At 42.4% G+C, this 16,392-nt stretch overlaps 1 protein-coding gene across 1 annotated transcript in view; it reads left to right on the top strand.

Annotated features, from left to right (window-relative positions):
• LOC135551777 (alpha-catulin-like) overlaps window positions 1-16,392 on the top strand; it is a 109,088-nt gene that overhangs the window by 65,918 nt on the left and 26,778 nt on the right. The window contains exon 4 of the mRNA XM_064982999.1: window positions 7,201-7,320. Coding sequence (XP_064839071.1) covers window positions 7,201-7,320 — 120 coding nt within the window. The remainder of the gene's footprint in view (window positions 1-7,200; window positions 7,321-16,392) is intronic.

The raw sequence follows: 16,392 nt of genomic DNA, 5'->3' as shown, positions 1-16,392 counted from the left end.
GAAATAAGAAAAAAAAAACGGACAACTTGAGCGTGCGTAACTATTCTCCCCCCCCCCCCCCCAAAAAAAAGTAAATTCTTTGTAGAGACACCTTTTGCAGCAATTACAGCTGCAAGTCTCTTGGGGTAAGTCTCTAAGCATGGCACATCTAGCTACTGGGATTTTTGCCCATTCTTCAAGACAAAACTGCTCCAGCTCCTTCAAGTTGGATGGGTTTTAAGTCATACCACAGATTTTCAATTGGATTGAGGTCTGGGCTTTGCCTTCCAAGATGGATTTCCCCTTAAACCACTCGAGTGTTGCTTTAGCAGTATGTTTAGGGTCATTGTCCTGCTGGAAGGTGACCCTCCGTCCCAGTCTCAAATCTCTGGAAGGTTGAAACAGGTTTCCCTCAAGAATTTCCCTGTATTTAGCGCCATTCATCATTCCTTCAATTCTGACCAGTTTCCCAGTCCCTACCAATGAAAAACATCCCCACAGCATGATGCTGCCACCACCATGCTTCACTGTGGGGATGGTGCTCTTTGCGCCAGACATTGCGTTTTCCTTGATGGCCAAAAAGCTCAATTTTAATCTCATCTCAGCAGAGTACCTTCTTCCATATGTTGGTGGAGTCTCCCACATGCCTTTTGGTGAACACAAAACGTTTGCTTATTTTTTTCTTTAAACAACAATTTTTCTGGCCACTCTTCCATAAAGCCCAGCTCTGTGGCGTGTACGGCTTAAATTGGTTCTATGGACAGATACTCCAATCTCCTCTGTGGAGTTTTGCAGCTCCTGGGTTATCTTTGGTCTCTTTGTTGCCTCTCTGATTAGTCCCGTCCTTGCCTAGTCTGAATTTTGGTGGGCGGCCCTCTCTTGGCAAATTTGTTGTGGTGCCATATTCTTTGCATTTTTTAATAATGGAATTAACAGTGCTATGTGGGATGTTCAGTTTTTTTATATTTTTTTATAACCCAACCCTGAGCTGTACTTCTCCACAACTTTGTCCCTGACCTGTTTGGAGAGCTCCTTGGTCTTCATAGTGCTGCTTGCTTGGTGGGGGCCCTTGCGTAGTGGTGTTGCAGACTCTGCAACCTTTCAGAACAGGTGTATATATACTGAAATCATGTGACAGATCATGTGACATTTCGATTGCACACAGGTGGACTTTATTTAACTAATTGTGACTTCTGAAGGTAAATAGTTGAACCAGATCTTATTTAGGGGCTTCATAGTAAAGGGGGTGAATACATATGCACGCAACACTTTTTTTTAATTTTTTTAATTTTTTGAAACAGGTTATTTTTTAAATTTCACTTCACCATGCACTATTTTGTGTATGTCCATTACATGAAATCCAAATAAAAATCCATTTAAATTACAGGTTGTAATGCAACAAAATAGGAAAAACGCCAAGGAAGATGAATTATTTTGCAAGGCACTGTATTTAGCTAAGACGGTATACCGTATACCGGGTTATTTGGAAATAGCCACAGGATGGTTATTCAAATACAGTGGGGAGAACAAGTATTTGATACACTGCCAATTTTGCAGGTTTTCCTTCTTACAAATCATGTAGAGGTCTGTCATTGTTATCATAGGTACACTTCAACTGTGAGAGACGGAATCTAAAACAAAAATCCAGAAAATCACATTGTATGATTTTTAAGTAATTAATTTGCATTTTTTTGCATGACATAATATTTGATACATCAGAAAAGCAGAACTTAATATTTGGTACAGAAACCTTTGTTTGCAATTACAGAGATCATACGTTTGCTGTAGTTCTTGACCAGGTTTGCACACACTGCAGCAGGGATTTTGGCCCACTCCTCCATACAGACCTTCTCCAGATCCTTCAGGTTTCGGAGCTGTCGTTGGGCAATACGGACTTTCAGCTCCCTCCAAAAATGTTCTATTGGGTTCAGGTCTGGAGACTGGCTAGGCCACTCCAGGACCTTGAGATGCTTCTTACGGAGCCACTCCTTAGTTGCCCTGGCTGTGTGTTTCGGGTCGTTGTCATGCTGGAAGACCCAGCCACGACCCATCTTCAATGCTGTTACTGAGGGAAGGAGGTTGTTGGCCAAGATCTCACAATACATGGCCGCATCCATCCTCCCCTCAATACGGTGCAGTCGTCCTGTCCCCTTTGCAGAAAAGCATCCCCAAAGAATGTTTCCACCTTCATGCTTCACGGTTGGGATGGTGTTCTTGGGGTTGACCAAAAAGCTCTATTTTTGTCTCATCAGACCACATGACCTCCTCCCATTCCTCCTCTGGATCATCCAGATGGTTATTGGCAAATTTCAGATGGGTCTGGACATGTGCTGGCTTGAGCAGGGGGACCTTGCTTGCGCAGCAGGATTTTAATCCATGATGGCGTAGTGTGTTACTAATGGTTTTCTTTGAGACACTGGTCCCAGCTCTCTTCAGGCCATTGACCAGGTCCTGCTGTGTCGTTCTGGGCTGATCCCTCACCTTCCTGATCATTGATGCCCCACAGGTGAGATCTTACATGGAGCCCCAGACCGAGGGTGATTGACCATCATCTTGAACTTCTTCCATTTTCTAATAATTGCGCCAACAGTTGTTGCCTTCTCACCAAGCTGCTTGCCCATCCCAGCCTTGTGCAGGTCTACAATTTTATCCCTGATGTCCTTACACAGCTTTCTGGTCTTGGCCATTGTGGAGAGGTTGGAGTCTGTTTGATTGATTGAGTGTGTGGACAGGTGTCTTTTAAACAGGTAACGAGTTCAAACAGGTGCAGTTAATACAGGTAATGAGTGGAGAACAGGAGGGATTCTTAAGGAAAAACTAACAGGTCTGTGAGAGCCAGAATTCTTACTGGTTGGTCGGTGATCATATACTTATGTCATGCAATAAAATGCAAATTAATTACTTAAAAATCATACAATATGATTTTCTGGATTTTTGTTTTAGATTCAGTCTCTCACAGTTGAAGTGTACCTATGATATAAATTACAGAACTCTACATGCTTTGTAAGTAAGAAAACCTGCAAAATCAGCAGTGTATCAAATACTTGTTCCCCACTGTATAAACGCAACATGTAACGTGTTGGTCCCATGTTTCATGAGCAGAAATAAAAGATGCCAGAAATGTTCTGTACGCACAAGAAGCTTATTTCTCTCAAATTCTGGGCAGACATTTTTTTTTCTATCCTGTTAGTGAGCACTTCTCCTTTGCCAAGATAATCCATCCACCTGACAGGTGTGGCATATCAAGAAGCTGATTAAACTCCACGATAATTCACAGGTGCACCTTGTCCTGAGGACAATAAAAGGCCACTCTAAAATGTGCAGTTTTATCACCCAACACAATGCCACAGAATTCTCAAGTTTTGAGGTAGTGTGCAATTGGCATGCTGACTGCAGTAATGTCCACCAGAGCTGTTGCCATAGAATGTAATGTTCATTTCTCTAGCCGCCTCCAATATCGTTTTAGAGAATTTGGCAGTATGTGCAGCCGGCCTCACAACCGCAGACCACATGTAACCACGCCAGCCCAGGAACTCCACACCCGACTTCTTCACCTGTGGGATCGTCTGAGACCAGCTACCCGGACAGCTGATGAAACTGAGATGTATTTCTATCTGTAATAATGCACTTTTGTGGGGAAAAACCCATTCTGATTGGCTGGGGCTGGCTCCCCAGTGGGTGGGCCTGGCTGCACCCCGCCCAGTCGTAAAATCCATAGATTAGGGGCTAATGAATTAATTTAAATTGACTGATTTCCTTATATGAACTGTAACTCAGTCAAATCGTTGACATTTTCGCTTTTATATTTTTGTTACCTGTTGTTCCCCATAACAGATTATCCAGTCACGTGTTTGTTAGTAAGTAGCACAACGTGAGAAAGCGGGAGCAGGTGAGTCCGGCTGTGTATTGACAGGGGTAGTGTTTTATATTGAAAGTGTTTTTTTTCTTCAACAGCGTGATAGAGGGTCTCTCCCCATTCGCCATCCTCCTATTGTAATGGGCCACCGAAAACATCTCTTGGGAAATTCCCCTCCTTATCCTGATGTGGCCCAGCCTGCACTAACTTATCTTGTAAAGATCCAGCCTGCACTAACTTATCTTGTAAAGATCCAGCCTGCACTAACTTATCTTGTAAAGATCCAGCCTGCACTAACTTATCTTGTAAAGATCCAGCCTGCACTAACTTATCTTGTAAAGATCCAGCCTGCACTAACTTATCTTGTAAAGATCCAGCCTGCACTAACTTATCTTGTAAAGATCCAGCCTGCACTAACTTATCTTGTAAAGATCCAGCCTGCACTAACTTATCTTGTAAAGATCCAGCCTGCACTAACTAATCTTGTAAAGATCCAGCCTGCACTAACTAATCTTGTAAAGATCCAGCCTGCACTAACTAATCTTGTAAAGATCCAGCCTGCACTAACTTATCTTGTAAAGATCCAGCCTGCACTAACTTATCTTGTAAAGATCCAGCCTGCACTAACTTATCTTGTAAAGATCCAGCCTGCACTAACTTATCTTGTAAAGATCCAACTGGGCGGGACGGGAACTGCAGCAACTCTATGATCTGGTGGCTTGGGTCCCGCGGGCGTAGTTGTAACCGATCACGGGCACGGGGTGCGGCAGCCAATTGTCAAAATGCCGCCTCATTCAAGTGCTGCCATAGGCGACGGCCTAATCTTGCTTATTGGGAGGGCCACAGAAAATACATTCTTGCAATACCAAAATAGATTAATTTTCATGAACAGTAGTGGAACTCTATTAGTTTTTGTTGTTCTTGCAAAAACAGTGCATGGCCATCATATTTCTATTTATCATGGAAATAATGTAGCTAGCTACATTTCCTAATGTTTTGCTTAAAGTTAATCTGGAATTTTACCGGAGAAAAGTCTGCTGGCTAGTGGCTACACATTGAGAAAAACCTACACATCAGCCAGAGCGCTGTCTGCTGATGGAATGCCTGTTCGTGAATTGTGCAACTGAAGCACAAAGTTAGTATGATGCCAAGCAGAAATGACAATAAGCATTTTAGATATGCGTTTACAAAACGCAGCATGAGATGTATTACGTGTATTATGTTTTTCCTGCATTAAATGAATGATGCTTTAACGCGACCCCTAAGTAAGTTACTGAACTAATAAGGTGACGGGGCATAATATTATGTAAGCTTTGTACCGTGTTTAAGAACTCAACGCCCTTTGGATGAGTTATCTGTACAGCTGCCACTGCTATATTTTGATTTCCTTGCATTTTTCTCCTCTCCCCCGTTCTCTGCCTGCTCCTCCCCCATCTTCTCCGAGCAGAGCAGGCAGGCCCGTTGCCCTAGTGACTCCAGACCCACAGCGTGTGCACATGCTGCTTCAGAGCAGACAAGCATGCGTCAAAACTTTGTTAATTTGCACAATGTCTGCCGTTCACACTCGATTGTAAATGTTCAGACTCACCAAAAATGACACAGTAGCTCCTACCTTCGTGTTATGTAAAACAACAAGCTGATGTTTGTCATCGAGTAGCATCTCAAAATTACAACGGAAATAGAACCACTAAATCACCTAGTCATTTCCGATAAAAAATATATCAACAAAATAGACTGGCCAATCAATGACACGAATCATGGATGCTATACTGGGCAATCAGTTTGCTTTGTTTGCATATTTAGCTAGCAGCCTCCATAGAAATTTGCTATTACTTGTGTTAATTTTGTTAGCATTCTTGTAACAGATGCCCAATGTGTTTTTTGTTGTTTTTTGGCGTCCCTGTCTGTACTAAGTCGGTAATACCGCAAATCCCGGAATGAGAGGCCGATATGACAATACAAAAATCATGTGTCGTTAAGTAACACATACAACATTTACTCCATCCCTTTTTCAGAGAAATCACAGGTCACCCCTTACCCCACATTGTGTGTTCCAGTGTGAACATTAAAGGGGATTGGGGTAAATCACTGTGATTTGATTGGTATCTCAAGTGCCACCCAGCCTCAGGCCCATAGTGATAACTCCTGAGACATGGAGGCATGACCATCCATCCTCCTTCCCTTCCCTCGCTCCATCTCTCACCCCGTTCACCAAACGAATGGGACACAATTCCACTTGCTGTCACAATGACCTTTTCCTGTTTCTACAGACAGGTCCTCTATGTTGTTGAAGTCAGTCAGTCATGACAAGCTGGTCTACTGAACACTTTGGCTTGAAAGTGAATGTGATGGCCATCAGTTGTATGACGAGGCCCACATTGAGTCTGGGTAATAATTTGCTTTGCTGCCTCGTTCAGTATCTAGAACCCCATTGACACACACATCAATGTAGTATCTCTCACAGCACCTTTAGTCCATCTCTCAAGACCTGGTTCGGACAGAAAGTTGTTGCCATTTTTGAATTCTGTGTATAATATTTGATATTTAAGTAAGAGTGGTAATGTGTGGTAGTTACTGTAATAGTGTTCCTGATCTTCCCATCTAGTTACTGTAATAGTGTTCCTGATCTTCCCATCTAGTTACTGTAATAGTGTTCCTGAGCTTCCCATCTAGTTACTTTAATAGTGTTCCTGAGCTTCCCAGCTGAAGTTACTGTAATAGTGTTCCTGAGCTTCCCATCTAGTTACTGTAATAGTGTTCCTGATCTTCCCATTTAGTTACTGTAATAGTGTTCCTGAGCTTCCCATCTAGTTACTGTAATAGTGTTCCTGAGCTTCCCATCTAGTTACTTTAATAGTGTTCCTGAGCTTCCCAGCTGAAGTTACTGTAATAGTGTTCCTGAGCTTCCCAGCTGAAGTTACTGTAATAGTGTTCCTGAGCTTCCCATCTAGTTACTGTAATAGTGTTCCTGAGCTTCCCATCTAGTTACTTTAATAGTGTTCCTGAGCTTCCCAGCTGAAGTTACTGTAATAGTGTTCCTGAGCTTCCCATCTAGTTACTGTAATAGTGTTCCTGAGCTTCCCATTTAGTTACTGTAATAGTGTTCCTGAGCTTCCCATCTAGTTACTGTAATAGTGTTCCTGAGCTTCCCATCTAGTTACTGTAATAGTGTTCCTGAGCTTCCCATCTAGTTACTGTAATAGTGTTCCTGAGCTTCCCAGCTGAAGTTACTGTAATAGTGTTCCTGAGCTTCCCAGCTGTAGTTACTTTAATAGTGATCCTGAGCTTCCCAGCTGAAGTTACTGTAATAGTGTTCCTGAGCTTCCCAGCTGTAGTTACTGTAATAGTGTTCCTGATTTTCCCAGGTGCTAGTAACCCTGGAGCAGCTGGAGAGAGTGAGCACCTTCCAGGAGTTTGTCCAGATCTTCAGCCAGTTTGGGAACCAGATGGTAGAGTTCGCCCACCTGACCGGGGACAGACAGAATGTGAGTACCGTCCCTCTCTGAAAGGGTATTGGTCAAGCCACTCTTCTTTCCCCTCCAGCTCTCACATTGTTAGAGAGAGCACTAGAACAGTCTGCTGCACCCAGCCTCACCCAACTAGAATCTGAAGTCAAATTGTTTGCTGATTAACTGGTGCTTCTGTCCACAACCATGGAGTGTCTACAGCAGCACCTAGATCTTCTGCACAGATTCCAAAAAAAGGTCCAGTTGCCAGAACCACAAATACAAATTCCAGGGACCATCTATGCCATCAAAAGGAACATAGCATTTGACATACCAATTAGGATCTGGCTAAAAATACTTGAATCAGTTATAGAACACATTGCCCGTTTATGGTTGTGAGGTCTGGTGTCCGTTCACCAACCAAGAATTCACAAACTGGGACAAACACCAAATTGAGACTCTGCATGCAGAATTCTGCAAAATATCCTTTGTGTACAACGTGTACGACGTAAAACACCAAATAATGCATGCAGAGCAGAATTATGCCCGATACCCGCTAATGACCACTTAAAAGGAAGCAATTCTCAAACCTTCCATAAAAAAGCCATCACCTACAGAGAGATGAACCTGGAGAAGAGTCCCCTAAGCAAGCTGATCCTGTGGCTCTGTTCACAAACACAAACAGACCCCACAAAGCCCCAGGACAGCAACACAATTAGACCCAACCAAATCATGAGAAAACAAAAAGATCATTACTTAACACATTGGAAAGAATTAACAAAAAAACTGAGCAAACTAGAATGCTATTTGGCCCTAAACAGAGAGTACACAGTGGCAGAACACCTGACCACTGTGACTGACCCAAAATGAAAGAATGTTTTGACTATGTACACTCAGTGAGCATAGCCTTGCTATTGAGAGAGGCCGCCGTAGGCAACCCTGGCTCTCGAGAGATGGCAGGCTATGTGCACACTGCCCACAAAATGACCATATTAGAGAGACACATTTCCCTCAGATTACACAGACCCACAAAGAACTCAAAAACAAATCCAATTTTAATAAACTCTCATTTCCATACCACAGTGTGCCGTCACAGCAGCCAGATGTATGACATGTTGCCACAAGAAAAAGGCAATCAGTGAAGAACAAACATCATTGTAAATACAACCAATACAACCTATTTTTATCCCTTTTGTACTTGAACTATTTGCACATCTTTACAACACTGTACATGACATTTTGAAATGTCTTTATTCTTTTGGAACTTGTGTGAGTGTAATATTAACTGTTCACTTTGATTGCTTATTTCACTTTTGTTTATTCATTTCACTTGCTTTGACAATGTAAATGTATGTTTCCCATGCCAGTAAAGCCCCTTGAATTAAATCGAGAGAGAGACTTTAAAGATCAAAAAGCCATGTGCTTTCCAGCTTGTAAAAAGAGGCTCCTGTCTTAATGAATCAAGTGAGTGTCTGTGCGTGTGGGAGAGAGAACCGTACAGAGCCGTGAGCCATGTTGGCTCCACATCCACTCAGAGTACGAGATGACACAGATAGCAGAGTATGTATGACGAGCCCCTGCTGCCCTCACACACGTGCATATACACACACTCCAGGGCCTCTGCACCAGCAGGGATAGTGTAGGTGTGTTTAGACAGACGGCAGCACCAATGCGTGGGTCAAATCTGACTCACATCTCACTGGAGTGATTACGTCATCAAAACAAAATGTGCCTCAAACAAACCCTCTGGAGGCCAAATTAAGTTGTAAAACTGTACATACATCTTTGTATCATACGTTTTCAAGAAATAATGATGCCAGAAAGTTATTACTCTGTTCCCTGTAGTGCCAGAGTCTGCTCATCCTGCTTTTTTTTTTGAGTCATACACAGTCTCTATGTACGTGTTCAAATTGGCACCCTATTCCTTATATAGTGCACTACTTTTGACCAGGGCCCATAAGGTCAAAAGTTGTGCACTACACAGGGAATAGGTTGTTATTCTGGATACAGCTAGCTAGCTGATGAAAAGTGAATCGTTATGATATAGAGATGAAAATATTAAAATACTTTGTTTTCTGTCTGGAAATCTACTGAGACTAACCGAGTAAAGAGCAGGGGAATATAGACTGAACAAAAATATAAAACGCAACATGTAACAATTTCATAGATTTTACTGAGTTACAGTTCATATACAGTGCCTTGCGAAAGTATTTGGCCCCCTTGAACTTTGCGACCTTTTGCCACATTTCAGGCTTCAAACATAAAGATATAAAACTGTATTTTTTTGTGAAGAATCAACAACAAGTGGGACACAATCATGAAGTGGAACGACATTTATTGGATATTTCAAACTTTTTTAACAAATCAAACACTGAAAAATTGGGCGTGCAAAATTATTCAGCCCCTTTACTTTCAGTGCAGCAAACTCTCTCCAGAAGTTCAGTGAGGATCTCTGAATGATCCAATGTTGACCTAAATGACTAATGATGATAAATACAATCCACCTGTGTGAAATCAAGTCTCCGTATAACTGCACCTGCACTGTGATAGTCTGAGGTCCGTTAAAAGCGCAGAGAGCATCATGAAGAACAAGGAACACACCAGGCAGGTCCGAGATACTGTTGTGAAGAAGTTTAAAGCCGGATTTGGATACAAAAAGATTTCCCAAGCTTTAAACATCCCAAGGAGCACTGTGCAAGCGATAATATTGAAATGGAAGGAGTATCAGACCACTGCAAATCTACCAAGACCTGGCCGTCCCTCTAAACTTTCAGCTCACACAAGGAGAAGACTGATCAGAGATGCAGCCGAGGCCCATGATCACTCTGGATGAACTGCAGAGATCTACAGCTGAGGTGGGAGACTCTGTCCATAGGACAACAATCAGTCGTATATTGCACAAATCTGGCTTTTATGGAAGAGTGGCAAGAAGAAAGCCATTTCTTAAAGATATCCATAAAAAGTGTTGTTTAAAGTTTGCCACAAGCCACCTGGGAGACACACCAAACATGTGGAAGAAGGTGCTCTGGTCAGATGAAACCAAAATTGAACTTTTTGGCAACAATGTAAAACGTTATGTTTGGCGTAAAAGCAACACAGCTCATCACTCTGAACACACCGTCCCCACTGTCAAACATGGTGGTGGCAGCATCATGGTTTGGGCCTGCTTTTCTTCAGCAGGGACAGGGAAGATGGTTAAAATTGATGGGAAGATGGATGGAGCCAAATACAGGACCATTCTGGAAGAAAACCTGATGGGGTCTGCAAAAGACCTGAGACTGGGACGGAGATTTGTCTTCCAACAAGACAGTGATCCAAAACATAAAACAAAATCTACAATGAATGGTTCAAAAATAATTGTAAGTCGCTCTGGATAAGAGCGTCTGCCAAATGACTTAAATGTAAAAATAAACATATCCAGGTGTTAGAATGGCCAAGTCAAGGTCCAGACCTGAATCCAATTGAGAATCTGTGGAAAGAACTGAAAACTGCTGTTCACAAATGCTCTCCATCCAACCTCACTGAGCTCGAGCTGTTTTGCATGGAGGAATGGGAAAAAAATTCAGTCTCTTGATGTGCAAAACTGATAGAGACATACCCCAAGCGACTTACAGCTGTAATCGCAGCAAAAGGTGGCGCTACAAAGTATTAACTTAAGGGGGCTGAATAATTTTGCACGCCCAATTTTTCAGTTTTTGATTTGTTAAAAAAGTTTGAAATATCCAATAAATGTCGTTCCACTTCATGATTGTGTCCCACTTGTTGTTGATTCTTCACAAAAAATACAGTTTTATATCTTTATGTTTGAAGCCTGAAATGTGGCAAAAGGTCGCAAAGTTCAAGGGGGCCGAATACTTTCGCAAGGCACTGTAAGTAAATTCATTAGGCCTTAATCTAATAATAATAATTTCACATGACTGGAAATAAAGATATGCATCTGTTGGTCACAGATACCTTAAAAAATATTAGGGGCATGAATCAGAAAACCAGTCATAGTCTGGTGTGAGCACCATTTGACTCATGCAGCGCCACACATGTTCTTCGCATAGAGTTGATCAGGCTGTTGAGTGTCAAACAAACCCTCTCGCGACCAAATTAAGTTGTAAAAACATCATACTGTACATACATCTTTGTACAGTCGTGGCCAAAAGTTTTGAGAATGACACAAATATACATTTTCACAAAGTTTGCTGCTTCAGTGTCTTCAGTGTTCAATATTTTTGTCAGGTGTTACTATGGAATACTGAAGTACAATTACAAGCATTTCATAAGTGTCAAAGGCTTTTATTGACAATTACATGAAGTTAATGCAAAGAGTCAATATTTGCAGTGTTGACCCTTCTTTTTCAAGACCTCTGCAATCCGCCCTGTCATGCTGTCATGGGTCACATCCTAACTTATGGCAGCTCATTCTTGCATAATCAATGCTTGAAGTTTGTCAGAATTTGTGGGTTTTTGTTTGTCCATCCGCCTCTTGAGGATTGACCACAGGTTCTCAATGGGATTAAGGTCTGGGGAGTTTCCTGGCCATGGACCCAAAATATCAATGTTTTGTTCCCCGAGCCATTTAGGTATTACTTTTGCCTTATGGCAAGTTTCTCCATCATGCTGGAAAAGGCATTGTTTGTCACCAAACTGTTCCTGGATGTGTTGGTACCATTCTTTATTCATGGCTGTGTTCTTCGGCAATATTGTGAGTGAGCCCACTCCCTTGGCTGAGAAGCAACCCCACACATGAATGGTCTCAGGAGACTTTACTGTTGGCATGACACAGGACTGATGGTAGCGCTCACCTTGTCTTCTCCGGACAAGCTTTTTTCTGGATGCCCCAAACAATCGGAAATGGGATTCATCAGAGAAAATGACTTTAGCCCAGTCCTCAGCAGTCCAATTTCTGTACCTTTTGCAGAATATCAGTCTGTCCCTGATGTTTTTCCCGGAGAGAAGTGCCGCCTTTGCTGCTCTTCTAGACAGCAGGCCATCCTCCAAAAGTCTTTGCCTCACTGTGCGTGCAGATGCACTCACACCTGCCTGCTGCTCTGTACTGGTGGTGCCCCTATCCTGCAGGTGAATCAACTTTAGGAGACAGTCCTGGCGCTTGCTGGACTTTCTTGGTTGCCCTTAACCTCTAGCGTCGAGCAATCCCGTATCCGGGAGCGTAATCATAGCCTCAAGCTCATTACCATAACGCAAAGTTTCCTATTCATGAAAATCGCAAATTAAATGAAATAAATATATTCAAACACAAGCTTAGCCTTTTGTTAACAACACTGTCATCTCAGATTTTCAAAATATGCTTTTCAACCAAAGCTACACAAGCATTTGTGTAAGAGTATTGATAGCCTAGCATAGCATTAAGCCTAGCTTAGGCAACATTTTCACAAAAACAAGAAAAGCATTCAAATAAAATAATTTACCTTTGAAGAACTTTGGTTGTTTTCAATGACGAGACTCTTAGTTAGATAGCAAATGCTCATTTTTTTCCAAAAATATTATTTGTGTAGACGAAATAGCTCCGTTTTGTTCATCACGTTTGGCTAAGAAAAAGACCAGAAAATGCAGACACTTACATCGCCAAACCTTTTTCCAAATTCGCTCCATAATATCGACAGAAACATGGCAAACATTAAGAATCAATCCTCAAGGTGTTTTTCACATATCTATTCAATAATCTATCAGTGGTGGCAGTTGGCTTCTCATCAGAAGCAAACTGAAAAATACTGCAGCTGGAGATTATGCAATAATTGCGACGGAGGATCCCAAGCGACCACCTGGTAGATGTAGTCTCTTATGGTCAATCTTCCAATGATATGCCTACAAATACGTCACAATGCTGCAGACACCTTGGGGAAAACGTAAGCTGACTCCTAGCTCCTTCACAGCCATATAAGGAGTCATTGGCATGAGGCGATTTTATAAAATGCCGCACTTCCTGATTGGATTTTTATCTAGGTTGTTTCTGTAACATCAGTTCTGTGGCACTCACAGGCAATACCTTTGCAGTTTTGGAAACGTCAGTGTTTTCTTTCCAAAGCTGTCAATTATATGCATAATCGAGCATTTTTTTGTGACAAAACATCTTGTTTAAGGAACGTTTTTCATCCAAAAATTAAAATAGCGCCCCCTATATCCAAGAAGTTAAGCCTTCTTCACAACAATTGAACCACTCTCCTTGAAGTTCTTGATGATCCGATAAATGGTTGATTTAGGTGCAAGCTTACTGGCAGCAATATTCTTACCTGTGAAGCCCTTTTTGTGCAAAGCAATGGTGATTGCACGTGTTTCCTTGCAGGTAATCATGGTTGACAGAGGAAGAACAATGATTCCAAGCACCACCCTCCTTTTGAAGCTTCCAGTCTGTTATTCGAACTCAATCAGCCTGATTGTGATTACCAGCCTTGTCCCCGTCAACACTCACACCTGTATTAACAAGAGAATCACTGACATGATGTCAGCTGGTCCTTTTGTGGGAGGGCTGAAGTGCAGTGGAAATGTTTTTGGGGGATTCAGTTCATTTGCATGGCAAAGAGGGACTTTGCAATTAATCCGATCACTCTTCATAACATTCTGGAGTATATGCAAATTGCCATCATACAAACTGAGGCAGCAGACTGAAAATTAATATTTGTCATTCTAAAAAAAAAATGGCCATGACTGTATGTACACGTTTTCAAGAAATAATGATGCCAGAAAGTTATAACTTCCCTGTGGAATGTTGTCCACCCCTCTTCAATGGCTGTGCGAAGTTGCCGGATATTGGCTGAAACTGGAAAACGCTGTCGTATGCATCCAAAACATGCTCAGTGGGTGGTACCATGTCTGGTGAGCAGTGGCAATTTTAGCATGTCAATTTTGATGGGACAAAAATAAATAAAAAGGTAGGATGCTTGCCAGCAAAGCCACAACACTAGACAATACATTTAATTGCACTATAACAGTGACAAATGGTGGCCACATAAAGCTGTCCCAACATCTTACCACTGCTATACTTGTCTATCAGCGGAGCCTTATTTGGCAGAAAGAGTTAATTCAACCTCATTTACTGTCTTTAAAAAAACATAGCTGATATGGCTGACTTGCTTAAACAAATGTGGTTTCTAATGACAATTGAGATGAACAAACTATGGCATAAGGGGACGACAAGCTGATAAGAGGCAATCCATAATTTCAATTAAAACAACGAGTGAGTTAGGATGGACGTAGTGCGACACAAATCATGCTTCATTAACAGCATGGCCAGTGTTGAATGTTTATCACTTAAACTGGGAAAACAGCCTTCCAAACCACTCATTGTTGAATTTGCGATTTCCAACTTGGGTAATGTTTATGACCGATGAGCACCAATACGTTTAAGATTTCTGGCTCTCACAGACCTGTAACTTCTTCTTTAAGAGACTCCTCTGTCCGCCACTCGTTACCTGTATTAATGGCACCTGTTTGAACTTGTTATCAGTATAAAAGACATGGCTCTGTGCCTGGAGAGAAGTTGATTCCACCTCCTGGAACACACACTAAATGCTTAGTCTTTGAAACACATGGATGAGCGAGTCAGTGGATGTTACTGAGGTATCTACTGCATTGAGTCGTGCTTCACCAGGTTAATCTATGAGTAATAACGCTGATGGCCGGAGGACTAAACCTTAACTAAACTTAGCTTGAGAACTCTGACGGTTCTTCCACATGGTACAGATATGCTCTGTGTGCGTTTAAAGTGTGGGGGGTGCTTTTTTTAAATGACTGTCCACTAGTCCAGACCAGAGCCATGTATTTATTGTGTTCTTCATTCATGGCTCTGGTCCAGATCCCTGGTAGGTTAAAGCCAGTTCTTCTTAGCAAGACTAAGTTGTGGCTTAAAATGGTTCTGTCTATTTGGTGTCTCACAACTGGCCCACACTCACAAATCAGAGAAGTTTGGGAACCAGCCGAGACTGCTTCGTAACTGTCCAGTGTTGGTCTCTGTCCATTAGGACCTGAAGGATGAGACTGCTTCGTAACTGTCCAGTGTTGGTCTCTGTCCATTAGGACCTGAAGGATGAGACTGCTTCTGTAACTGTCCAGTGTTGGTCTCTGTCCATTAGGACCTGAAGGATGAGACTGCTTCGTAACTGTCCAGTGTTGGTCTCTGTCCATTAGGACCTGAAGGATGAGACTGCTTCGTAACTGTCCAGTGTTGGTCTCTGTCCATTAGGACCTGAAGGATGAGACTGCTTCTGTAACTGTCCAGTGTTGGTCTCTGTCCATTAGGACCTGAAGGATGAGACTGCTTCTGTAACTGTCCAGTGTTGGTCTCTGTCCATTAGGACCTGAAGGATGAGACTGCTTCTGTAACTGTCCAGTGTTGGTCTCTGTCCATTAGGACCTGAAGGATGAGACTGCTTCTGTAACTGTCCAGTGTTGGTCTCTGTCCATTAGGACCTGAAGGATGAGACTGCTTCTGTAACTGTCCAGTGTTGGTCTTTGTCCATTAGGACCTGAAGGATGAGACTGCTTCTGTAACTGTCCAGTGTTGGTCTCTGTCCATTAGGACCTGAAGGATGAGACTGCTTCTGTAACTGTCCAGTGTTGGTCTCTGTCCATTAAGACCTGAAGGATGAGACTGCTTCTGTAACTGTCCAGTGTTGGTCTCTGTCCATTAGGACCTGAAGGATGAGACTGCTTCTGTAACTGTCCAGTGTTGGTCTCTGTCCATTAGGACCTGAAGGATGAGACTGCTTCTGTAACTGTCCAGTGTTGGTCTCTGTCCATTAGGACCTGAAGGATGAGACTGCTTCTGTAACTGTCCAGTGTTGGTCTCTGTCCATTAGGACCTGAAGGATGAGACTGCTTCTGTAACTGTCCAGTGTTGGTCTCTGTCCATTAGGACCTGAAGGATGAGACTGCTTCTGTAACTGTCCAGTGTTGGTCTCTGTCCATTAGGACCTGAAGGATGAGACTGCTTCTGTAACTGTCCAGTGTTGGTCTCTGTCCATTAAGACCTGAAGGATGAGACTGCTTCTGTAACTGTCCAGTGTTGGTCTCTGTCCATTAGGACCTGAAGGATGAGACTGCTTCTGTAACTGTCCAGTGTTGGTCTCTGTCCATTAGGACCTGAAGGATGAGACTGCTTCTGTA

The sequence above is a fragment of the Oncorhynchus masou genome, chromosome 13 (genome assembly GCF_036934945.1).
Source record: "Oncorhynchus masou masou isolate Uvic2021 chromosome 13, UVic_Omas_1.1, whole genome shotgun sequence".
NCBI classification, from domain to species: Eukaryota; Metazoa; Chordata; class Actinopteri; order Salmoniformes; family Salmonidae; genus Oncorhynchus; species Oncorhynchus masou.
This window is presented reverse-complemented; position numbering and strand designations above follow the sequence as displayed.